At 23.2% G+C, this 27,581-nt stretch overlaps 2 protein-coding genes across 3 annotated transcripts in view; both read right to left on the bottom strand.

The window, feature by feature from the left end:
• Positions 1–16,737, bottom strand: part of LOC122500694 (GTP-binding protein Di-Ras2) — a 148,436-nt gene extending 131,699 nt beyond the window's left edge. Inside the window, exon 1 of the mRNA XM_043609750.1 lies at positions 16,565–16,737. The gene's annotated coding sequence lies outside the window, so the exon portion shown is untranslated. The remainder of the gene's footprint in view (positions 1–16,564) is intronic.
• A 7,673-nt stretch (positions 16,738–24,410) lies between these two features.
• The window catches only part of LOC122500693 (protein N-terminal asparagine amidohydrolase), a 100,232-nt gene continuing 97,061 nt past the window's right edge, over positions 24,411–27,581 (bottom strand). For both annotated transcript variants that reach the window (XM_043609748.1, XM_043609749.1), the window contains 4 exons: positions 26,020–26,202; positions 25,600–25,808; positions 25,050–25,211; positions 24,411–24,747 (listed from right to left, as the gene is read on the bottom strand). In XM_043609748.1, coding sequence (XP_043465683.1) covers positions 24,622–24,747; positions 25,050–25,211; positions 25,600–25,808; positions 26,020–26,202 — 680 coding nt within the window. In that variant the 3' untranslated portion in view covers positions 24,411–24,621. The remainder of the gene's footprint in view (positions 24,748–25,049; positions 25,212–25,599; positions 25,809–26,019; positions 26,203–27,581) is intronic.

The raw sequence follows: 27,581 nt of genomic DNA, 5'->3' as shown, positions 1-27,581 counted from the left end.
TCCTCCCACTTTAGAAGGTATCGGTAAAACTCGAGGTTTATTAATTTTTCGCCTGCCACCAGCAATTTTAACTGCCAAACGTGCACCTTCAAGTGCTGATTTAATAGTAGACTGGGCATTTGTATCCAATTTCATAGATTTTTTAGCTGCGGTTACAATCTTCCTCAACGTTGATTTTTTATTTTCCCTCTTTTTCTTCATATTTTCTTTTGACTTGATTCCCATACCCAATTTTGATTTGACCTTCATTGCATTTGTTATTGCGTAAGCTGCAGCTCTTTCACTATAATTTGCGTCAGGAGCAAACACACGATGCCAAGCTTTATCAGCAAGTACTCTATCAGCTGCGTTTCTCGCTTCTACACTTTCCCTATTTTTTGAATAAGAAATATCGTGCTGTTTACAAGCAGCGTCGAGAGGGTTGATTCCTGGATCACCTCGTGCTAATCTCTTTGCTAATTTTGTTCCTGGACCACAGTATTGATAGCCAGGTATATGAAGTTCGAAAGGTAATTTATTGATAATTTTATTCAAAATACCTCTACCTCGTCTTACTCTTTTCGAAGTTTTCTTTAAACTAATTTGTTTTTTATTTACACCCATATTTATATTCTTTACGGTTAGAAAACTTTTTCAAGACTAAAGGGGAAATCTATATAACCAATGTATTTATAGTTTTTTGCCATTTGACTACAAACAGTCGACCTTTAATGATCTAACAAAAAAATTATGACAGCAATAGTCAATTATCACAGTAATAGTCAATTATCCCAATTGCCTCCGACAGTAGGAAACGTGGACCTTGCCCAAAGCATGAAAGAGTTGACGATCGACACCAAATCGCAAACCTCTCCTAAAAAACTAGACCTAGCAATCAGATGCTGTAAAGTAGCATGGACCTTATTATTGGACTTGCATGCAAACGTTACAAGCGACTACAGTAAACTGACATTGAAACTATTAAAAACCTTGTATTTATAGTTTTAACCTCAGTTATCGTAAGAATGGAGTTCGAAGCACAATCGATTAAATTACCAGTTTACAATTTTGACACTCTTGTTCAAGATTGTAATAAGAAAACAGATAATCGTCATGGAAATTTATTGCCAAATAGTGTACGAGCAATATTTTGTGGACCGTCAAATTGTGGAAAGACAAATGCTTTACTTGCTCTTTTAATACATCCCAATGGATTACGATTTGAAAATGTTTATGTGTACTCAAAATCGTTATATCAACCAAAATACAAATTTTTAGAAAACATTTTGCAACCAGTAGAGGGTGTTGGCTACTTTCCATTTAATGAACATGTGGATGTTGTAGAACCAAACAATGCGTTACCAAACTCAATATTTATATTTGATGACGTAGCATGTGAAAAACAAGATAATATTAAAGCTTTTTTTGCTATGGGAAGACACAAAGCGGTGGATTGCTTTTATTTATGTCAAACATATGCGCGCATTCCAAAACATTTAATACGTGACAATGTTAATTTACTAGTTTTATTCAAACAAGATGAAATGAATCTTAGACATATTTATGATGATCATGTAAATACTGATATGACATTTATGGAATTTAAAAAACTTTGCAACTCTTGTTGGAAAAATAAGCATGATTTTATAGTGATTGATAAAGATCGTGATATCAATGAAGGCAGATATAGAAAGTGTTTTGATTGTTTTATAAAATTAGAGAAATGATATTCGTTATAAACAGTTTCATTCAAGACATTGGTCAATCAACATGTCTTCTACACACTTGAAACATTTGCGAAAACAAAAAGATATTCTTGGTCAAATTGCAAAAGCCAGTGATGCTATTCGACGAAAGCATAGACTGATGAAATTGGGCAAGGAAGAAATTGAACAGACTTTAAATAATACCTTTAAACCTATAGTGACACCAATTCAGAAATTAGTTGACGACATTGAAATTGTCAAACAAATTCGACCAGTAAAAATTGAAAGAGAGGGAGACCTTCCTTTAGAGTTTGAAGAAGATCAAGAAGTTAAAAGAGAGAATGATTCATTTTTAAGAGATGACTTATCATTTGCAACAGCTGCTGATGATGATGATAACGGTGATGATTATGATGATGATGATGATTATGATGATGATGGAGATGATAATGGAGATGGAGATAAATCAGAGAAAGATGGTGCTATTTTATATCTTCAAATGTTGGATGAAAAGGGAAAAGATTTAGATCCTTCATATGGAGTTCGTAAATTATCTAAAGGGCAATTAATGATTGGTAATTCAGGAATAAATTTTGAACAAAATAATATTAGTGTAGGTAATAAAACATATCCTGCAACGAAAGGTTTACTTGAGCTTTTATTCAAAAAAGTTCCAGAAGAAGCTGTTTTAAGTGTAGTTGATCGGGAAAATTATAAAAATATTGTAATATCAACTAATGCTCATAAAAAATATTACAAAGCAGATGGCGCTGTTAGAGATAAAAAGAGTTTAAAATATCTAAACTATATAGCGGTACATTCTGGTGAAGGTTTAATTCCAGAATATATGACTCAACAAGAAGATGCAAAAATTGATTATGTTTATTGGGATGATCCTAATGAATTGGTTGATCGTTTAAGATTGCTCTTGGCATCTCAAGCAGCTGGAAATCCCAGTCATAATAATGAGATTATATCAATTATTGAAGAGTTGAGAGAAGCTGGAATTGTTTATTAATTAACAGTTGTAGAAATTTTTATCATTTTCATGATGAGTATCGACATATTCGGACGTCAGTTTAAAAGCGCAGAAACTTCAAATCGAGGTCCACCAGGACTTGGTTTTAAGTTGACTGGTGAAGGAGATTTTAATATTGAAAATAAGAAACTTTGTAACGTAGCTGATGCTGAGAGCAACAGTGATGCAGTAAACTTGAATATTGTAAACAAAGTTATTGAATCTAAAGCAAACGCCATCTATGATGTAATCGGTTCTGTGAGAAATGATATAAATGACAATGTTGTAAAGATTGCAGAGATAGAAGATTTGATAAAAAAATATTTTGAAAATCTAAGAATCAGTATTGAAAGAAATATAGAGATGATGTCTACCAGCAAAGAGATTATTTTACAATTAGACAGCAGACTGCGCACACTTGAAGGTAATTAGCAATGGAGGATCAAAAACTACAGTTGGTGAAAGAGTTACATAAACCAGCGAGAAAAAATTATAAGCGAAGAAATGTTGACATTCGAGGTATTGACGAGACTTGGCAAGCTGATCTTGTTGAAATGCAACCTTATGCGAGAGAAAATAAAGGTTACAAGTACCTGTTAACCGTCATTGATACATTTTCAAAGTTTGCCTGGGCTGTTCCAGTAAAGTCTAAAAAAGGTGAAGATGTGACTGCGGCAATGAAATCTATTTTAATTAAAAAACGTATACCGAAAAATTTGCAAGTAGATAAAGGAAAAGAATTTTATAATTCACATTTTGAAAATCTTATTAAAAATTATAACATTAATTTGTATTCTACTCATAGTAATTTGAAAGCGTCAATTTGTGAACGATTTAATCGTACTTTGAAGAATAAAATGTGGATGCAATTTAGTTTACGCGGTAATTACAAATGGATAGATATATTAAGTGATTTAGTAAATGCGTATAATAATAGTAAACATCGAACAATAAAAATGAAACCAATAGATGTAAATGCTGAAAATGAAAATAATTTGTTGTTAAATGTATTTAAAAAAGTTGCAGTAAACAGGCAATATAATAAGAAATTTAAAGTTGGAGATAGAGTACGTATAAGTAAAGTTAAACATGTTTTTGAGAAAGGTTATACACCAAATTGGACTACAGAAATATTTACTATAAGCGATGTAAAAAATACTAATCCAATAACATATATCTTGAAGGATTATCAGGAAAATCTAATAAGTGGATGTTTTTACGAGCAAGAACTTTCTAAAGTTAAATATCCAGATGTATATTTAGTTGAAAAAGTATTAAAAAAACGAGGATCTAATGTATTTGTAAAATGGTTAGGTTTTGATAATTCTCATAACAGTTGGATAAACGAATCTGCATTGTAATGTATTTGAGAAAGGTTAAAATAAAAATAAATTGAATTGTAATGCATTTTTGTATTTATTTATCCTCTCTTTACAATAATTTACTATTTATACATTGAATATTTGACATTTGTTGAATAGCTTCATTTGATAATTGTTTGCAGTAAAATCTGACAAGTTCCAGCAATAATGTCTCTAAATTTAAAACATTTGTTCTTCCCATCACTTTTTGAAGTATTCTACTGTAATGTTTTTTAATAAAATCCGTGGCATGTTTTGTAGACTTAACATTATTTTTGAAGATTAATTCTGCAATAGACTTTACAATTATATCTTTACTATACTGCAAATTGAATTTTGATAGTTCTTCATATTTTTGTTCGACACAAGGAATAAGTTCATTAAAAATTGCAAATGACGTTTCACTAAATGTAAAAGATTGATCTGAACGCTCAATTGATATTAAACGATATGTAACACTAAAACGTATTGCAAACGTTTCACAATCCAGCACTGTTGCATCACAATCTCCGTTGAAAAATCGCATTATATGTTTTACTGCATCACACAATAGGCGCCATTCTTGAAGCTCCAAAGACAATGATACTCGTGGATGGCTGCTTCTTAGTTGAATTTTAGGTATTATTTTCCCATTTATGTCTAGTTCTGCTCCAACGACAACTTGTTTTGTAAATGATGGATTCAAGTTGTAAATTTTTGATAATAACATTTCTCTGCATGGTAAATACGACATTTTTTTGTCAACTACTGGTCAACTCCCTCAGGAACAAACTCTATCTGATTGTAAGGTCCTCCAAGATTTCTTAAATATACACCACCTCTGACAGCTTCAGCTTTTAGACTGTTGAAAAGATTTGCATCTTCTTCAAATATTTTTAGCATTCTTGGTGGTAGGAAAATGTTAAATTCATTATTTATTTCAGCAACAATTTTCGGAACAAATTTCGTATCAATTTTTCGAATGTCTGTTACTTTATAGAATGCATCGATGGTTAACTCCTTTGTTGTTTTGGTGACCAAGACTTTGCTTGCTTTGTTTAATTTATCGAAATTCATTTTCATCACTTAAATTTAAATTTTCAAATTTTTTTATTAAAATATTTAACTCTGACCTTGCTTTAATTAAACTTTTAACTTTATGTATTTCTTGAATTAATTTGTTCAAGCGCACTTGAATTTTACGATGTTTTTCTGATATGTTGATTGAACAACTTAAACTGCAGGAATGATTTTGTTAAGAAAAATTGCCTTCTTTATATACACAAATTATGACTAATTTTATTTCAAGTTAATTATGGTTTTCTTAGAATTGTGGTAAAAAACAAAAACAGGAAATACCAATGATAATGAGTCATCAATAAAAAATTCCAAAACTCTGAGTCATCAACCCCTATTTTGCGAGAAACAAAGAAATTATGTCATCGATAAAGAATGCACCATGTAAAAAACAAAAACAGGAAATTCCAATGATAATGAGTCATCAACCCCTATTTTGCGAGAAACAAAGAAATTATGTCATCGATAAAGAATGCACCATGTAAAAAACAAAAACAGGAAATTCCAATGATAATGAGTCATCAACCCCTATTTTGCGAGAAACAAAGAAATTATGTCATCGATAAAGAATGCACCATGTAAAAAACAAAAACAGGAAATTCCAATGATAATGAGTCATCAACCCCATTTTGTGAGAAACAAAGAAATTATGTGTCATCGTTAAAGAATGCACCCTGCAAAAAACAAAAACAGGAAATACCAATGATAATGAGTCATCAACCCCATTTTGCGAGAAACAAAGAAATTATGTGTCATCGTTAAAGAATGCACCCTGTAAAAAACAAAAACAGGAAATACCAATGATAATGAGTCATCAACCCCATTTTGCGAGAAACAAAGAAATTATGTGTCATCGTTAAAGAATGCACCCTGTAAAAAAACAAAAACGGTAAATTCCAATAAAAAATTGCAAAATTCTGAGTCATCAAATTCTAGGATTGTTTTATAATTCCAAGAAATTAGATAAATTCCAAGAATCACATTTGCATCATGATCTCAATATCCCCCCACTCCAAAAATTCTAGGAAGTATGACGTCATATCCGGCTCAGCATAACAGTCAGAATATCCCCCCCCCCCAATGGATTGAGTCTTGGCTAAGTGGTTTGAGTCTGGGCTAAAAATGTCGGTAACATGTCGGTGCAGGAATCTTGGTCCAGAACGCTCCCTGTCTATCTACTAAATTCAATTTTTTAAAAAAAATTTTTAATAACATTCTAAGCAAGAATTCAATTATTTTTATAAATAATAAAACTCATCGGAGAATTTCAATTATTTTTAATACTATTCTAAATTAATTAATCGAAAAATTCAATTATTTTCAAAATAAAGATTTCCACGAGAATTCAATTATTTAAAATAAAATTTTTCACAATTATTTATTATATTTCGAAAAAATTAATTATTTAAACCAATTTTTCTAAAATTCTTATGAAAAATTCAATTATTTTCAAAAATAACAAAATTTTTCACATAAATTCAATTCTTCTTAAATATCTTAATAAAATTTCTCGCAATAATTCAATTATTTCTAAAGGTAATAATATTCTTCTCAGGAATTCAATTATTTTTGAAAATTTTAATAAAATTCTTGTCAAAATTTCAATTATTTTGATAAATTCTTCTCAATGGAATGATTTTCAAAATCTACTATTTTAATAAAATTTTCCAAAAGAATTCAATTATTTGAGAAAAAAATTTCAAAGGAATTCAATTATTTACAAGTTTTTGTATAAATTTTCTTGTAATAATTCAATTATTTTGCTTAAAAATTTAGATAATAATTGAATATTAAAAACATTATAGTATGAATTTTAGAAATGATTGAAGGAATTCAATTATTTTCAAAAGTAATTATTCTTCGTATAAATTCAATTATATTCAAAAATAAAAAAAATTCTCTTCAAAATTTCAATTATTTTTAGAAATATAATAAAATTCTTCTCGGAAATTCAATTAGTTTCAAACATTTTAATAATATTCTTGGTAGAATTTCAATAGTTTTCAAAAATTGTCCTCAATTCAATGACTTTCAATTATACTATTATTTTAATAAAATTTTCTTAAAGAATTCAATTATATTCCTAAATAATAAAATTTTTTATAGAGATTGAATTATTTTCATAAATGAGGCTCCGGATCTTAAAAGGGCACTTTCCGCATAGACTTTGCATGGTGAAAGTGCCCTTTTAAGATCCGGAGCCTCAAATAATAAAATTCTTTTTGAGAATTCAATTATTTTTAAGAATAATAAAATTCATGATAGAATTTCAATTATTTTTACAAAAATATTAGAATTTTTAATACGAATTCAATTATTTTCAAATATTGTAATAAAATTGTTCGAAAGAAATCAATTATTTTTTATACAATTTTAATAAAATTTTTTTGAAATAATTTAATTATTCTTTTAGACTTTAATAAAATTTTTTTCAGGAATTCAATTATTTACGTAAATAATTCGTCGAAGAAATTCAATTATGTCAATAAATAACAAAATTATTTTCAAAAATTCAATTATTTTGAGGCATTTTAATAAAATTCTATGCAAAATTCAATTATTTTCATAAATAAAAATATCCATCACAAGAATTCAATTATTTTTAAATGTAATAATAAATTTCTTCTTGGAAATTCAATTATTTAAAAAAATTCTAATTAAATTCTTTCGCAAGAATTCAATTATTTGCATAAATAATTCTTCAAAAGAATTCAATTATTGAAAAAAAAATTGAATTGAATTCTTTGTAAAATTTTATTATTTTTAAGAATTTTTCGCAATTTAATGATTTTCAATATTTTACTATTTTTATAAAATTTCCAAACAAAATTCAATTATTTAAAAAATTTATTGTAAAAATCTTTGTAAGAATTCAATTCTTTTCAAGAATAATAAAAATTTCTCTGGAATTCAATTGTTAAAATTAGAATTTGCATAAAATCAGTCGAAAGAAATCAATTAGGTATTATTTGAAAATTTTTCTATAATTCCTCGCAAGAATTAAATTATTTTTCTAAATATTTAAATTCTTTCATGAATAATGAAATTCGTTGCAGGAATTCAATTTATAAGCAAGATAAGAAAAAAGTAAATATTTTCGATGAAAAGTAGGAAAAAGTTAGGAAAATAAAATATGGAATTTAATTCTTGTCAGTTTTGTGAAGTGTCTTCTATGAGTTTTTTTGGTCATCAAGTTTAATGTTTCGACTTTCGATAATTATTTTTTTACTACTTCTTTCAGTTTGACTTTAAAAGTTACTTTTTGCAAAAATTTTTTATTAAAATTAATTATCGAGTACGAAGTCTGTGATTGCTAAAGATTTTATTTTTCTACGCAATAATTATTTAATTTCCCCCTGTCTAATTCTATCGTTTCGATTTCTCAAATTTAGAATAAATCATATTTAAAAATTCGAGCATTTATTTTAATTCGTGCAATTATATTAATAATAATTTAAATAATTATAATACCTATTCGATTGAATGAGAATTTTTTTTTTTTGAAATGATTCATTTTCCTTTTTAAATTAACGCGTATATTACAATGTCCTATTGAAGCAAAGATTATTTCGAATATGTCTATTCATGACAATCTGATAAAATTCCAGCAATATTGGACAAAATACCAATAAATGACCTTCCTGACCTTTATGATGGCTCCCCACAGTCAGATTAACCTAATAAAGCTTTTCATTTGAATGTACAGTACAACGTATATGTGGAGCGCTGCACCGGAAGTCACGCGATCAATCTTCCTTCCACATCCTTGCCTCTTCTATCGCAAAGCAATTTAGGTTTTGGGTATTTTGAATGATTAGTTCGTTATAGTTTACCACTCTATATACACACTCATATAGCGTCGAGTTCATAATTATACAAGTTTACAGTAACGCTAACGCATAGAAACAATATTGCAACATTATATGTGGATAACAAAACGCGCGTCGAAAGACATTCATCAACTCTGTAATTATATATATGCCATAGTTTTTGTGCCGCTCTACATCGCAAATACTCATATAATCAAATTAGAATTTGCAATACGCCACTGATTGTAAATTTAAATTCATTTCAAACATTTAAGACAATATCAATTATTCTCTTTCTATAATTGGCAAAATTAATTGTTCTACTATATTAAGTAACTAGCCAAAAAAAAACGTTCGTTCGTAATTAAGAATTAATTCTTCTAAAGTAAAAAAAATATTTTAGGGGAACGAAAATATTCCGTAAGATCAGGGAAAAAGTTAAAATTCTGTCTTGAAGTCAGAAAAAAATAAAATCAAACATTTGTGAATAAGTCTGTTAGAAATTTTACTATCGAAAACCTTTTTCCATCTCGTCTGCAAAAATCATTCTTTTTCCAAACATTCCCGAGGTTAATTCTTCAAGATAAATCCAACTTGTAAAAGAGCGAAAATTTTTCGTGGGTTATCTCGTCAAGTTGTAAACTTGAGATTTATCGCATCAAACTCAACACTCTAGGGTCGATTTCTTTAGGGTAAAAAGGTATAGGGATTGTTCGAAAAAAGTTTCTTTTATGTGAGCCATATAGTAGCAATTTCTTATATTGATTGTATTATCCCACTTATATGCCTTTCGAATCTAAAACAGTCGAATAAAAGAATACATACATACATTTATACATACAAAGGCAGAATAATAATAATCATAGAAATAATAATAAAAATAAAAATAATAATAATAATAATAATAATAATAATAATAATAATAGTAAAGAAAAGAAAAAAATTCGTTCCTCTTTATTATAGGGGCGTGAAATTATTATATTGAATCAATCAATAAAAAATTAGAAGACACCAACTTTCTTTTGTACATTTGTCTAATGGACGAAGGAAAATGATTACTGATCTTTCATAATAAGAATATATAACGCCCCTAAAAATATATAGCACGCAATATATGGGTTCCGTAAAAGATATAGTTTTCAAAACAAAGCGATTCTTTAATAATGTCTAGGAATCCGTTATTAGGGAGTAAGGATATAAATTATCAATGACTGTTGTTTGACAAAAGAAGGGGGGAAACTTTTCTGAATTGTCGAATTTTCATTAATGCAGTGGAAATAGACTCATGTAAATAAATAATAATATAGTAATACTAGTGTGCTAATAATATATGTATAATGCTGCATTAGTTAATAATGACCGAATATACTGCTAGGAATAGGTATTTACGCCACATTTTTACTTTCTTTCAACTTAATATTATTATTTTTATTATTATTTCTGCTATAATTATTATTATTTTTTAAAATTAAAATTGTAATTTTTAAACATTTTTATTTTTCATTGAAAAAAAAAAAAATTTCAGCAAGTAAACAAAATTATTAAAGCAATGAATAATTTACTTTAGAAATTTTCAGAAAAATCAAGTTTCTTAAAAATTTTAATTAAAGTTTCTTCATTTTTAAATAAATATTTAATCATTATTTTTTATAGAAATAAAGATATTCAAAAATTTAAAATTCAATAATAAGAAGAATATTATTATAAAACATGAAGATATCGATATCGATACTCCGAGTCGAAGACTCGGAGTTATCGCTCTCTTCATGTTTTATAATAATTACAACTTGCTACTTTGTTACTGTAACTTCTTCAAAAATTATTTTCATCATTACGATTATTCATTTCTACAATTTTCAACTAAAATTCTTCTTTAAATGAATTTTTTTTAATAATTTTTAAAAAAGTTCTTTGTGAATTTTCAAATTCTTTTGTTTACAATTTAATTTTACAAAATTTCGATTATTCTGACATTCTTCAATTAAATATATTAGAAATTAAAAACTTCAAGTAATTAAAAAAAATTCCATTAAACTTATTGAGAAAAATTAATTCTATAGAATTCTTAATTAAAAGTATGAAAAGTTCAAATTTTCAAAGATTTTAATTTGAAATTCATTTTTAAATCAATATTTATTAGAAAATTCTACGAAAATTCAATTATTTAACTATAAAAATAAATATTTTATTAAACAATTGAATGTTACTTAAAATTGAATTTTCATAGAGAATTTTATCAATAAATTTTTTAATAATTGAATTCTCTTGACAAATTTTAATAAAATATTTAAGAATAATTGCATTTTTTGAGAAATTTGATGAAAATTGCATTAAAAATGATTGAAATTCTTCGATGAAAATAATTGAATCCTTAAAAGAAATTTTATCATTTATGAAAATAATTAAATTCGTGAAATTAATTTTAGTATAAATTATTTAAGTAATTGAATTCCTGTGAATAATTTTAGTCACATTTTTTTAAATAATTTAATTCTTACGAAGAATTTTATTGATTATGAAAATAATTGAATTCTTGTAATGAATATTGGCATTTATGAAAATAATTGAATTTTGCAAAGAATTTTGTTAAAATTCCTAAAAATAATTGTATTTGTGCAGAAATTTTTTTTACTTTTGAAAATAATTGAATTTTGAATTTTTGTGATGGATATTGTTATTTATGAAAATAATTGAATTTTGCAAAGAATTTTATTAAAATTCCTAAAAGTAATTGAATTTTAGAGAAATTTTATTATTTGTGAAAATAATTGAATTTATGCGAAGAATTTTATTACTTTTAAAAATAATTGAATTCTAATTATGAATATTGTTATTCACGAAAATAATTAAATGTTTCAAAGAATTTTATTAAAATGCCTAAAAGTAATTGAATTTTGTAAAAAAAATTTATTATTTGTGAAAATAGTATAATTCTTGTAATGAATTTTAGTCAAATTTTTGTGAATAATTGAATTTCTGAGAAGAATTTTATTAATTTTAAAAATAATTGAATTCTTGTGATGAATATTTTTATTTATAAAAATAATTGAATTCTGTAAAGAATTTTTCTTGAAATTCCTAAAAATAAATGATTTTCTCTTAAGAATTTGATTATTTATAAACATAATTGAATTGTTGACAAGATTTTTGTTAATATTCTTGAAAATAATTGAATTCTTGTGATGAATATTATTATTTATGAAAATAATTGAATTTTTTAAAAAATTTTGTTAAAATTCCTAAAAATAATTCTACTTCTGCATAAAATATTTTTACTTTTGAAAATAATTGAAATCTTGTTCTGAATATTGTTATTTATAAAAATAATTGAATTTTGCAAAGAATTTTTTTTTTTAATTTCTAAAAATACTTGAATTTTGGAGAATAATTTTATTATTTGTGAAAATAATTGAATTCCTTCATTGAATTTTAGTCAAATTTTTGTAAATAATTGAATTTATGCGAAGAATTTTATTACTTTTGAAAATAATTGAATTCTTATGATGAATATTGTTATTCAAGAAAATAATTGAATTTTTTAAAGAATTTTATTAAAATTCCTGAAAGTAATTGATTTTCTCTTAAGAATTTGATTATTTATAAAGATAATTGAATTGTTGACAAGATTTTTGTTAAAATTCTTGAAAATAATTGAATTCTTGTGATGAATATTATTATTTATAAAAATAATTGAATTTTGCATAGATTTTTATTAAAATTCCTTAAAATAATTAAATTGAGGAATTGAGGAAAGTTTTTGAAAATAATTAAAATTTTGCCAAGAATTTTATGAAAATTTTTGAAAATAATTGAACTTCTGAGAAGAATTTTACTACTTTTGAAAATAATTGAATTTCGGCAATAATTTGTAATTGCTTCAAAATTAAATTTGTTTTAGTGTTTTTAACTAAAATTCTTCTATAAATCCATTATTTTTAATAATGAATTAAATATATATAGATATTAAAAAATTTAACTTTCAGAAGAATTCTAATTTTAAAAATCTTTTTTAAATCTAAGTCTTTTTATATTTCTAATTTATAAATTCATTTAAAATTGAAATTTTACGAAATTTTAAATCAAAATCTTTTGAAGTTCATCTACTTATGAAAATTGTAAACGCAATTCTTTTAAAATTGAATTATTATTGTTATTATTATTATTATTATTGATATTTTTATTTTTATTATGTTTAAATAAATTAAAGGTGAGTAAAATCTAAGAATATAATTAAAAACGGATTGAGTTTATGTATTACACATTAAAAGCCATATTTACGTTCAACTATCTTTAGATCTCTGAAGGGGATTTCCCTATTTCCTATAATAATATAAAATGTTTATTTGATACTATCCTTCATATTATTCGGTATTTATACTGAATAAATACGCCTCTTTTACGACGTTCATCGAAATAGCCGCATAACTAAACTTAAAATTTTTATATTTTCTATTCCAAAAAGGAGTCTTCGGGTTTAATATTACTGTCATAAATTTCACTATAGTTCTTGTTGTTGCATCAGAGTTTAACGATTACAATATATAAACACTGAGTTTGATCAAATTTAACATGCTTATTATGCAAAAATTCTATTATAATGATGTGGATGTACTTTAATATGTTTGCACACAATAAATTACATCTTCTCGATTTTTTAAACTCATTTAATGAGGCTGAAGACCGAAGAAAATTTTTAAGTAACTGTAAAAAAATTTATTTATTTCTTAAAATTTTTTTTATGCTCATTAAAATTGAAGATGAATTAAAAACAAAGTTTGCTTGAGATAATAAAAATTATTAAGATACAACAAAACTAACCAAATGTTTTGTTCCTTCCCTCAAAATGAAACGTAAGGGAAAAAATGTTGGTGCGTCAAAAATTAAAAACTGGTTTTAAATTTAGATATTTAATAATCAATTTTGTTTTGTCTAAATTTTTTTTTCTAAATTTTTTTGTCAATTCTAATAAGAATTGAAGAAGAAATAAACGAACCGTTCAGAATTTCAAGATCATATTTGTCGTGAAAAATGTTTTATAGTTTTACTTTTCGAACAAGTTTTATTTTAGAAAAGTCGAGAAAAGTTCAATGAAACATTTAAAGATCTTGTTTTCTAACAATTTAAAAAAAGTATTCTCTGTCACAATGGAGCCATTATAGAATAAAATCGTGAATCAAAGTCAATATAATTTAGAATCACAAGTCACGATCGTATGTTCGTAACTCAATTTCACGGCAAAGAGTTTTCCTGTTTAGTACATGGAGTAAAGAACTCTTTAAGTGTTATGTGTAGTACAGTGAATTGCTCGTCTTTAGTTTGAATAGAGGTTAAAATTTTTATTTTAATTCCCGCCTGTTTTTTTCTATATTGTAAATTATAATTGATTGAAATATTATCATCATCATCATCTTCATTTTTCAATACTTTAGATATTGTTTTTTTTATTTATAGGAGGTATGCACTTATGTACACATCCATCACTATAACAGTCAATAAACTAAATTAAAATTAAATATAGGTTTTTACACCCCTCAGCACAGTTTTCTATTTATTGAGGTAATCTATATATACAATATTAAGATATATAACACCAATAATGTATTTATGTATCAATCTTTATCAATTTTTGTTCAATTAAAGTAACTTGGACTGTATATGAGAAAATTAAGTTTCGGAGGAAGTCAAGTGTACTTGAAGAAATTTTAATTAATTTATATACTCCAAAGTATGCAGTTCTAACATTTTTTTTTCATCATTTTTTATTCGTTTCTTTTATTGGTAATAAAATAAAGTGCCTAAATTGAATTGTAATTTTTTCTTGATAATATATATTTTTTCATTGAAATTGAAAGTAGTATTTTTCTAAAAATTTGAACGTCCAAGTGAACGACTTATTTTTATTGTTCACTTTCCTGAAGTTCACAACTTTTATATTCTACGATTTAGGAACGATTTTCAATTATTTAGGAATAATTAATATTTAATATTTTGTATTTCTAATTTAAAAATTTTAATGTTTATATTATTTAAATTTTTATGATGCTTAAGTTCTGAACAAAAAATAATAGAAACAAAAAAAAATTAATGTTTAATAATATTTAACATTTCTAATTAAAATATTGAAATTATTTAAATTTATATGATCCTAAAGTTCTGATAAACAAATAGTAACAAAAAATAATTAATATTTCATAATATTTAGTAATTCTAATTAAAAAACTGTAAAGTTTAAATTATTTAAATTTATATGATCTTAAAGTTCTGAACAAAAAAATAATAGAAACAAAAAAAAATTCATATTTAATAATATTTAATATTTCTAATTTAAAAATTGAAGTGTTTAAATTATTTAAATTTAAATGATCAAACTTTATTTCTTACAACTTCAAATTAAATATTTTTTACAATAATTTAGTGTTAATAACAAAAAAAATTATTTATTATTCTCCACAAGTTTCGAACGTTCAATTGAACGAAATTTTTTTCACTAAAAATTTTCCCGTAAATTACTGTTTGTAATGAAAATTAAAAACCAAAATTTAACATGTAGGAACATTAACTTTAGGAACATTAATTATAAAATTTATAATTGTAAAATTTGAGTTTTTAATTTTAATTGCAATCTGAGTAATTAATTAATTAGTGTAATTGTTTATATTATTGTTAAAATCACTATTATTATTACTATTATTATATTAGTATTGTTATTATTATTATTATTATTACTATTGTTATTATTATTGTTATTATTATTATTTTTATTATTATTTATTCTAAGATTTCTAAAATATTATTAAAGAAAATTATTTCACTCATTTGAACGTTTGAAAATTTTTTGTTGATTAAATTTATACTTATTTTTATATCAAAAAAGTTTCGTACAGCTTTTTGATGAATAATTTACAAAAAAAAAAATTTATAAACAAAAAATTGTGTTTGCTTTTATCAAGAAAAATTTATTTTTCTTCCAGTCACTGATCATAGACGTTGTGAATTTCACTAACGTTTTGTATTGCAATTTTTTTGAAAAAATACCAGCTTGGAATGAAAATAATGTTATTTAATATTTATTTATTAAAAAATTAATTTTTAAATTGTTAAAAAAAATAAAAATTTTTAATGAAATTTAAATTAAAAGAATAAGTAATAAAAATTTCGTTTATTTGAACCTTTGAAACTTTAGGAATATAAAGTAATAATTGTAACTTTTTAATTCACAATTTTTATTCATTTTTTTTTAAATTTAAATTTTTTAAATTATATTTCTACAAATATCGATTTTATTTTATTTTTAATGTTATTCCAGTAATTTTTGAAAATATTCAAATAGAACAAATTATTCATTGAAAACTAGGAAAATATAAAATATTTACTGACTTCTTTTTTTTAGGATAGAAAAATGAAATGAATGTTTTGAATTAATTTTAAAGAACTTTTCTGTTTTTATTATATTCTCTTTTTTTCGAATGATAAATGATTTTTTAACACGAGACTATTTAAAATTGATAAGGGAACTTTTCCCCTTTTCACTATTTAAAAAAAAAATTCGAATGAATCAATTTGTTTTGAAACTTACTTTAATTTGTTGAAAAAAATTGTTAAAAATTGTTGGAAAAAAAGAAAATTGTCACTTACTATATGTAGAAATTTTTAAAAATATCTTCATCAGAACAAGGCAATCGACAATTTTATTTACTAGTTTCCTGAAGGAAAAACGTGGTTCCGATTTTTCCGAAGCGAAAAAGAAACGCTCCAACACGCGAACAGAACGGCACTGAGCGCCGCGACGCGTGGCACGTCTCTTGTGATATCGCAGAGTCTGCGCATAATTTTTCATCCCTTTTTTTTTATTTTCTTTTCTTCTTCATTTTTTTTCTTTTTTATTTAATAAATTCTGAAGCACGATTACAACATTACTCTTAAATGTATATTTGCCACATTAGGATTTTACATTTGCCATTCATTAAATTTTATCTCGCGCCTGGAAAATTAAAATACAAAAATTTACAGCCGGTGGCGTATTTTTTAATTAGGAATAGCCTAAAATGATTTGCTTGAAATTTCACCGGCGAAAGACAATATTTTCAAAGATATTTATTGAACCATATATAACAAATATTTGCCATAAATTTTGAAATTAGGAAATTTAATTAATTATAATCGCGCTAATTAATTAGCTCTGTGAAAATAGTATTTTAGTTTTTAAAATTAAATTTTCCAGTGAGTAATAAATAAATAAAAGAAATTCTTTCTTTAAAACGAAGTATATATTCGACTGTCTAAAAATTATTATATGCACTGGGAATTTTTCATATGAACGTTTTTGTATAAAAACTTTTAATAAAAGCTTCTTATGACGTTAGAATTGAATTAAGAATTTAATAAAGAATTTAAATTGAGAATTTCATTAAATTTATTTCAGTATAACAGAAACTTGGTTTTATTGATGTAAATTTATGTTTGGAAAATTAAAACATCTTAAAATATGTTGCCGCGAATTTTAATCAAAATTACATCAAAAGAAAGCTTGTAGGTATTCTATATGTATAACTATAGTTTGTTGGTCTAAATTGAATTTTCAATTATGGGAATAAAAGAGATGGAAAAAAACGAATTTAAAGTCAACGTTTTTCAACGAAAATAATTTATTTAACGTATTCGAATATTATTTTTAAAAAAATAGTGTATACATATAAAAATATTGTCAATTGTTGTTAAATAATTTAATAAATAATAATAATAAATAATAATTTTAAATAAATTGAAATTTATCTTTTTTGTACATTTTTGGGGCAATATTGTTGCATTATTTTTTAGTAATATAATTATTAAAATATTTTTTTTTGTTGATTGACTTTGTGGTCTTCAAATTGGTTGAAAATTAAAAATTTTTGTGAATTAAAAAAAAAGAATTTAAAAAAGAACTTAACTGACATTGAAAAAAAAACTTTGCTAAAGTTTCGAAAGTTTAAATGAAGGAATTTTTTTCTTTGTAAACATTTTTTAAACCTACTATTCAAAAAAGAAAAATAATTAAATTTATACATTTACTTAGTTAAGAATTAACTTTTTTAATATAAAAGTTTTTCTTTTAATAAACCGTACAAATTTAATTAATAATAATAATAATATATAATAATAATCCAATATTTTTAATATTTATTAGACTGAAATGAAAAAAATTGTAAAACTTATTTGGTTAAAAAATAATTTTTTAATTGCAAAAAACAATATTTAGTTAATTAATAAATGTAATAAATTAAATTCTGATAAATAAAATCCTCGATAATTTTAAAAATTAGAATAATTTAGTTTTCCTAATAAGTAATTAGATAAAAATTAAAATTGAACAATAATAATAATTGACAAAAATTAGATAGAAATTAGAATATTTAATTTTTTGTTTACAGGCAATTTTGTTAAAAATTTGCAAAAATAGTTTGGAAAATAAAATTTTTTTTCAGACCAAACATAAAATATCAACTAGCAAAATTTGAAACTAAAAAAGTGAATCAAAAATCGTATTTGATAAAAATATTTTTAATGAATTGTTTTTTATTCTTCGATTGAATTTCAAATTTAATTGAAAACCTTGTTTACGAAAAAAAAAATTCATTTATTAAATTGTTTCTTTTTTAGAAAAATAAAAAAGAGTTTGAAATAAATTAAAATTTAATAGATTGTAAATTTCACATTATTTTTGTGGAAACATATTTTAATGCGTGATAAATAAGGTTTTTAATCCATAAAACTGTAATTATGTTCATTAACTGAAAAAGGCATGTGTCAATCAAAAGTGGTTGAATTTAATTTCATTTCGAATCAACTGTAAAACGAACAACAAAATGTAAATTAATTTGTAAATCGTATTTCTCTGAAATTTATTACGCTATACATTTTAACAAACTTGATAAATATGAAAAAGTCAAATAATAAAAAAAATATGAACGTCAAAAATTATAGAAAACAAATTAATAAATCTGTCAATCTAAAAAATAGAAATTGCCTGGAAAAAAAATTCTTTTTGAGCTTATTTTAGTTTTTGTTTATTATACGTTCTTATTATTTTTTCCAGAGGTTTAAAAAATAATTTATACTAAATTTTAAACGATTTTACAAAAGATGAAAAATACGAGAAAAACGATTACAATAAAAAAAAGAAATTGAAAGGATTAATTTTGTTAAATTGAAAGCTAGGTACTTTTATTTAAAATTGCAAAATAAATATCTAATTAAAAATTAATGATTCTATTGATCTTATTTTCAACGACACAAGATCTATTTTTATTAGCAAAATATATGATACGCAATTTTATTTTATTGCATTTTATTTTTAAAGGAAAAAATTTCTCACACTTGAATTTCCTTTTCTATATATACGTAAAATATGAAATTTTCGAAAAATATAAAAAAAAACTGCAATTGTTTGACTTAAGCTTTGTATGCATCAAAGTACTACAGGTTGATGAAATTTTTCCATTTACGCTCTTTTCTTCAAATGAAACAGAATATTAAATTATAAAACGGAAATGTTCGAAATTATTTTTTCCATACATATGCATATAGAATTATTTCACAAATTACAGTAATTGTAATCGAATTCTTTTTTTCGGAAAATATATTGTTTTACAGTGCGGAAAAAAAATTTATTTTATTCAGATGACTGATTAGTTGTCAATTATGAAATTAATATTTTCTTTTGAATCAAACAATATTTATTTGATTATTTTTTTAAATTTTATTTCATTTCTTTTGCATTGGAGTTGATAATTTTAGTATTTGGAGCAAATACCGAATAAATAATAAATTTAAATTAAATTTATTCGAATCTAGTAAATATTTCTTCGTATATAATAATTTTGATTTACTCTCTAAATTTGAGTTTGTAAAAATGTTTATTAATAGTTTGAATTAGTGACTGAGTTTTTGCTTTTGAATTAGTAAATTTTACTAATAAATTAGAAAATTAAAATTCGATTTACAATTCAAAAATTTTACTAACTAAATAATTTAGTAGAAAATGCTACTTAAGTACATTTTATTAATTTTACTAGTAAAATTTACTACTTACTAATAATATTAGTAAAATTAGTTATTTCTACTAATTTATTTAGTTCGCACAATTTTAAAGTATAAATTAGTAAAAATTATTATTTATTAGTGAATTTCACTAATTTTATTTCTTCTAATTTATTTAGTTTGAAAAATTTTAAAGTGGAAGTTTATTAAAAATTAGTAAAAATTATTATTTATCAGTGAATTTTACTAATTTTTCTACTAATTTATTTGGTTTGCAAAATTTTAAATTGTAAATTTATTAAAAATTAGTAAAAATTATTATTTATTAGAGAATTTTACTAATTTTTCTACTAATTTATTTGGTTTGGAAAATTTTAAAGTGTAAATTTATTAAAAACTAGTAAAAATTATTATTTATTAATGAATTTCATTAATTTTTTTACTAATTTATTTACTTTGAAGCTAAATTAGTTAAAATATAAATATTCATTAGTAAAATTTTCTAATAAATAGTAATTTTTATTAATTTACAAATTTACAATTCAATTTTCACTTTAAAATTCTGCAAACTAAATAAATTAGCAGAAATAACTATTCATTATAGTAGATTTTAATAATAAATAATTTCTACTAATTTACAATTCAATTTCCATTTTTAAATTCTACAAACATTTATTTGAATCAAATAAAATTTTTTTCCAGTGCAAGAATCAGGTGAAAATAATTATAAATACAAGGAATAAAATAAAAAAATTCAAAAATTTTTATAAATGAAAAATAACATTGAGAAAAAAATAAATTCTTTAGGATAAGAAATATTCACAAAAATATTGAATTTAATATTTTGAAATATTTTTTTTTTTAATAATAGTATTAGTGAATTATTGGAAAAAATATTTTCAAGCATAATTTTTCCACTAAGTAGTTTTGGAATCACCCATTTCGTTTGCGTGTTTCTAAGAAGAGCCGATTTGCAACAGTGATTTTTGTCATATTATCGAAAGGCGTTAACCATGTGCATCATGCATGGCTTTTAGTATTTGGGCCACTCATTTCAGATTTAATTATTCAAATGGAGTCTTTGAAATCACAAGCTAATTCTGAATCCTTAAGAAACTGCAAAATAATATTATCAGAGATTATGCATTTTAAATCATTTTTTATTCAAGAAATTTATTTTTCCATTCTTAATTTTATTTTTATGAAATTTAATTTTTCAGAAGATTATGCTTTTAAATTATTTTTTATTCAAGAAATTTGTTTTTCCATTCTTAACATTATTTTTATGAAATTTAATTTTTTAGAAGATTATTTTCCAAGTTGAAACTTCAAAAAAAAAAAAAATAAAATATAAAAAATAATTTGAATTGAATTAATTTTTAAATCAAAATAATATTAGATTATTTATTTATCTGATAATAAAAATAATATTGTTAGATTACGTATTATATTATTTAAATAAAATGTCCGAAATTATTTTCTTTATATTATTTAAGAAAATTTTATTTATTTTTATTATTAAGAAAAAGGAGAAAAATTTATGAGTGTTAATTTTTATGAAAATAATAAGACACTGAATAAAAATTTATTTGATTCAAACAATAAATAAATAATTAAATAAAAAAATAATTATATAATATATTCTATTATTCAAATAATACTTCATTATTATCTATTTAATATTTACTTAAATCAAATAATTTTTCTTTTAGTCAAATAAATTGTATTTACTTCAAATACTGAAATTACTGATTCAAATACAATTTAGTTGACTTAAATAAAAATCAATTTGATTCAAGTAAATATTTATTTAATAATTGACAAAAAAAAAATATTTTCTAACTTCGTAAAATTTTTTGAAATTGTATTTATTTGAAGGAATATTATAGGAATTGAAGAGAAGAGATGACAAAACGAATATGTTTACTAATTGTAATTTATTATATAAATATATCACCAAATAGTATTATAAAATAAGGTCGTTTTTCATAACAACAAAAGAAAAAAAGAAAGATAAAGAAACGAATAAATGAAAACAAAGATAAACGGAGAGAAAAATTATCAGACAGATATAGCAGTTTTCATTCACTTCTCTAAAAAGTGTTACAAACAAACAATATTTAACTATATTTGCATTTATAATCGATGTTCGCTTTTCTCAAATAAATATGCGATAGTATTTGTATTTTTTTTTTTTTGCTATATAATTGTAAATTTTTCTCCAAGTTTTTGCTTGTTTAATAGACATTATAGAATAAAAATATATCTCTTCACGAATTTTAGGAATTCCTTATTTAATTGACCTTATGCTGCGTTTAACACGTAACTATCACTAAAAACGATTTAAAAAAAGAGGCCTTTTTCTCTTTTGATAAATTTTTCTATTATTCATCGAAAAATTCAAGAAACTTTTTTATTTTTCTTTATAATAGTCCAAAGTTAGCAATAGAGAAAAAAGCCATAACAGTTTTTTTGCAAAGCAAGAAAAAAAACGTAAAAAATATCAAAAAAAAAAAAATTAAAAGCAATTTTTAACACATTTTGTTTCTTGGCCCTCTCCTTATATACTAGAAAATTTAATTAACAGTCCTTAGAAGTATTTACAGCATTTCTGTTGTACTTTCTTATATAGATCATCTTTTTTTATAAACTTTCATCTAATATTCATTTAATTCATTTAATTCATTAAATTTATTTAATTGATTAAATTCATTTAATTGATTAAATTCATTTAATTCATTATATTCTTTTAATTCATTTAATTATGGCAAGAGCGGAATATTCATACTCTACGAATTTCCCTATAATCCACCCCAATAAAAAAAGGAAAACGAAAAATATTTATAACTTTGAAATTATTTTAAGTTTTTAAGTTTTTAACTTCGTCAAAAATAAGAGAAATTAAAAAATACGTCATCTGCTTTTACATTCTTCGTCTATTTATACTTTTTTTTTGTAAAAAAAAATATTGTGCAAACTCCACAGCCAATTTTTCAGTTTCGACAATAATTTTTTTTTTTTTCATTAAATACCCAAATAAAAATTGTGGAACAACGGAGTATTTAAAACAATTACTTAACTTAATAATCATCTTCTTGTTCATAAAACATTGTTAATAAAATATTTTTAGCATTACTTAAAAAATTAAAAACAAGTACATTTTGTTCACAGTCAAAAATTTCTTCTTTAGCATTTGAGAGCATTAATTTGAAGAAAGAAGAAAATTTTAAAGAGCATCATCTATTTTTGCAAAAAATTTACTCTTAACTTGCTGTATTTGTATTCTGTGTACATTTGATTTAAGAAATATTTTTTTTAAACTCACGGGAAAATTTAATTTGAAAATTTAAATTAATTAAAATTTCAAACTTGAAAATTCAGTTTTAATTTAAATTAAAAATAAAATTTAATTTTTCAATATGTTCCAAAAGTTCAAAAAAAACTAAAATTTTTCATTCAAATGAATAAATTTAATTTAGTTCTTTTTTCAAATTCAAATTTGAATAATATTGAAGTTCACAAAATTGAACAACGAAAAAAATTTATCTCGTGGATTCGACTATTATTTTTTTGAAATATAGACAAATTTTCGTAAAATAGAAGTAAAAATATTTGTATATATTTTTCTAGCAATATTTTTGCGTAATTTTTCAGTAAAATAATTATTAATTTTTTTCGTTGATTTAAGTTCTGGATTTTAATTTCGCTTTAATAAAAATATTTAATTACATATCAAAAAGTAATTTATAAAGTTTCAAAATTTTGAAATTAAGTTTTTCATTTTTATTCCAGTGAAAAAAGATTGATTTATTTTTTTATTATTTCACAAATTTATTTTTTTTAATATTTATGAAAATATTTATATTAAAAAAAATTTCCGTTTGGAAAATTTGAATTTTCCAAACGTTTGGAATTTTTGGAACACTTTTCAAAAACTTGGAAACTTAATTTGAATTTTGAGTCAAATGAAAATTTTTTATTTAAGCTTTTAAGTTTTCAATAAATAGTTTTTAATTAACTTTTGAATTTTCGAATAAAAAATTAGTATTATCTTTTTAAATTTCAAATAAATTTTTATTCAACTTTTTAAATTTCAAATAAATTTTTATTCAACTTTTTAAATTTCAAATAAATTTTTATTTAAATTTTCAAAGCTCAAATAAATTTTTATTCAACTTTTTAAATTTCAAATAAATTTTTATTTAAATTTTAAATTTTCAAATAAATTTTTATTTAAATTTTCAAAGCTCAAATAAATTTTTATTCAACTTTTTAAATTTCAAATAAATTTTTATTCAACTTTTCAAATTTCAAATAAATTTTTATCCAACTTTTCGAATTTAGAATAAAAAATTTTTCTTCAAAATAAAAATGGCGAATAATTTATTTCTACATAAATAGTAACAAATAAGCAAGTTAAGAGTAGAAGATAAACAAAGCATTGGCAGATGTGGTCATTGAGTTATAACAGTGAAATATATTTATTCAATACTCATTTTCATTCTGTTTGCAACAGAAATTTTATAAAATGAAATGGTATTGATAACTTTGTTTTGTTTCTATATATAGTTTAAACAAGAATTCTTTTTTTTTATCGACAAAGTTGCAAAAAAAGCGTATTATCGCGAAATAAGAAAGAGAAGTAGATATGCATGGATGACAACGTTTAACGTTTAATATCTTATTGGCTGCCAAACACCGGTGGCTTCATCCCGTCGATAATAATGAGGTCTATTGTCTCTAAAGACTGTTACTGCCGGAAATTGATTGTCCTGGATGTACTTGAGCGTTGCTCGGATCTAAAACATTCATTAAAAACAGTTGCAAATTTTACTCATTTCCCTCTTTTCGATTTTTTTTTTTTAAGGAAATCTCTTATAAGCGAAATTTTCCAACGGAAAGTTAAAATATTGTCACTTATTTAATTATTAAGTTAATGAATTTTCCAACAGAAGGTTAAAATATTGTCACTTATTTAATTATTAAATTAATAAACTTTATAAAAGTGGATTTAAATTTTCTAAGTTAATTAATTATTGAAAATAAATTGAAAATATTTATTGAAAAATAATTATTGAAATGTCTGTGAATTATATTTCACCTGTGAGACAAAATGTGGTAGTTCTACGTCAGGTGATGTTGACAGGTGTTGTAGAATAAATTGATCTGATTGAGCCAACCAAAGATCCACTCCTCGTAGGGGGTCGTAATTAAAAGGTCCAATTCTAAGGAGACCAAGGGTACAGTCATAGACATCTAGAACCTAAAAAAAAATTACGTTAATATTTCATCTATAAACTAAAAAAAAAGAATTTTATTTCTGTTGAAAAAAAATTTAATTGATTCACTTAAATTATTTTCTCGTCTATTAAATCTATATTCAAAGCAAATAAATATTTACTTGACCTAAATACTTTATTTTATCGTCGCAAATAAACAGTGAGCGATTATTTGCAAATTCAAATTATTTAAATTAAATTAAATTAAAAAACTCCCCATTTTTTTTTACGAGAAGGTAAAAAAAGATTAATTTTGCGTTTATTAATTGTTAATAGAATTTTAATAATAATTAGTGAAACGGTTTTATTAAAAATCGAAAAGGCAGTTTTTTTTTATTGTTGATTTTTCAAGTATAGAAAATACAAACGAACCTGTTGTCCTCCAGTTAATTGTCTAGCACTTCGAAGAGCCTGATCAGGTCCTTTGTCGGGAAATGTTGCTGGAAATATTTCTCCAGTTTTTACATTTAAGCCAATTCCGTAAATTACCGGCCAATGTATACCACCTCTGACAGTTGTGTTGAGTTCGCCTACGCAGCAGAGCGTGAGGTCAATTTCAACAGGTTGCTTATGAAAAGCAGCTGAAAGCCAAAGAGAATATTCAATATTCAATGTTTCAGACCATCAATATCAATAGAAATTGGATCATTTTGTTTTTTGAAAATTTAAATCCTCCAAATTACTTTATTTTTTTTTAGTTTTATATACTATAAAGGGTTTATTTAAATTTGTGACAGAAAATTAGTGAAAAAAAATAAAATTTAATTATGTAAATTGAATATTTATGCTTACACATAATATTACAAAAAAGTCCTTCCGAGTAATTCCTAGGGTCGGAGTAACCACCTACGAGTTGGAGTTCCAGACGTCCCTCCGGATATCCAAGTGCTAATTCCGTTACCCTCTGAATCATTGTCGCTGCAGCGTCCTCCGTTCCAGCTCCATCTAAATGGGCGACGGCTGCAGCACCAGAGCCTAAAAGATTTTTCATAAATTTACAAATTTGCGAAAAAGAAACTTGAAGAAGCGAAATTTAATATGGTCGACATTAGGGGTACATGATCATTCAATCAGTTTTCTCAGGGCTCGGATCGACTTTAAGACTCAAAAAAAGTCGCTTTAGTCGCATAAATTCACAACAAAAGTCACGAAAAGTCGCATAAAATTTGCAAAAAAGTCGCATGGAATTTTAGAAAAAACGACAAAAAGGAAACAAGAAATTGTCAAAATTGTAAAAAAATCATATTTCTCGACAACACATACTTTAATATCAAACAATCCGGAATAAAATTTAATAAAATTCAAAGCAAAATTTTAATTAGGTATTTTTAACATTTTTTTAAAAATTCTCATTAAAATGTAAAATATTTTTATAAATAATAAAATTCTTCTCCTAAAATTCAATTATTTAAACAAAAATTTAATAAAATTCTTGTCAAAATTTCAATTATCTTTATAAATATAATAAAATTCTTCTCTGAAATTCAATTATTTTCATAAGTAATAAAATTCTTCGCAGAAATTCAATTATATTCGAATTTTTTTTTCAAATTCAAATTTTCTCGATAAAATTCTTTACAAAATTCAATTATCTTCAAAAGTAAGAAAATTCTTCTGCAAAATTCCATTACTTTTAAATATTTTTAAAAAAATCTGTTCAAAATTTCAATTATTTTTATAAATAATAAAATTCTTCTCTGAAATTTAATTATTTGTAAAAATAATAATAAAATTCTTGTCAAAATTTCAATTATCTTTATAAATAAAAAGATTTATCCCAGAAATTCTTTTATTTTCAATTTTTTTTTTAAATTCCTCGTCAAAATTTTATTTATCTTCATAAATAATAAAATTCATCCTGGAAATTTAATTATTTTTAAAAGTTCTGATTAAATTCTTTGCAAAATTCAATTATCTTCAAAAATAAGAAAATTCTTCGCAGAAATTCAATTATTTTCGAAATTTTTTTAAAATTCTCCTCAAAATTTCAATTATCTTTGTAAATATCAAAATTATTCTGCGAAATTCAATTACTTACTAATGTTTTATAAATTTCTTCTTAATAATTAAATTATTTTCATAAAAAATAATAAAAAAAAATTTTTTTTTATAAAGTATTATATAATATAAAATAATGATTTTATCACTCGTTCATCTTTAATTGTTATGAAACAAGAAGATATCGATTGCTCCGAGTCGAAGACTCGGAGTGGCCGATTTCTTCATGTTTTATAACAATTTTTTATAAGTTGTTTAATTTCAAAAAGGTTGGAATTTGAATCTTTCGAAGAATTTTATTTCCTATGGAAAAATAGTAATTAAATATTTATTTTAAAAAGAAGTTATTGATGTTT

The sequence above is a fragment of the Leptopilina heterotoma genome, unplaced genomic scaffold (genome assembly GCF_015476425.1).
Source record: "Leptopilina heterotoma isolate Lh14 unplaced genomic scaffold, ASM1547642v1 Lhet_19, whole genome shotgun sequence".
Lineage (NCBI taxonomy): Eukaryota > Metazoa > Arthropoda > Insecta > Hymenoptera > Figitidae > Leptopilina > Leptopilina heterotoma.
Note: the sequence above shows the minus strand (reverse complement) of the source record. Positions and strands in the feature narration are given on the sequence as shown.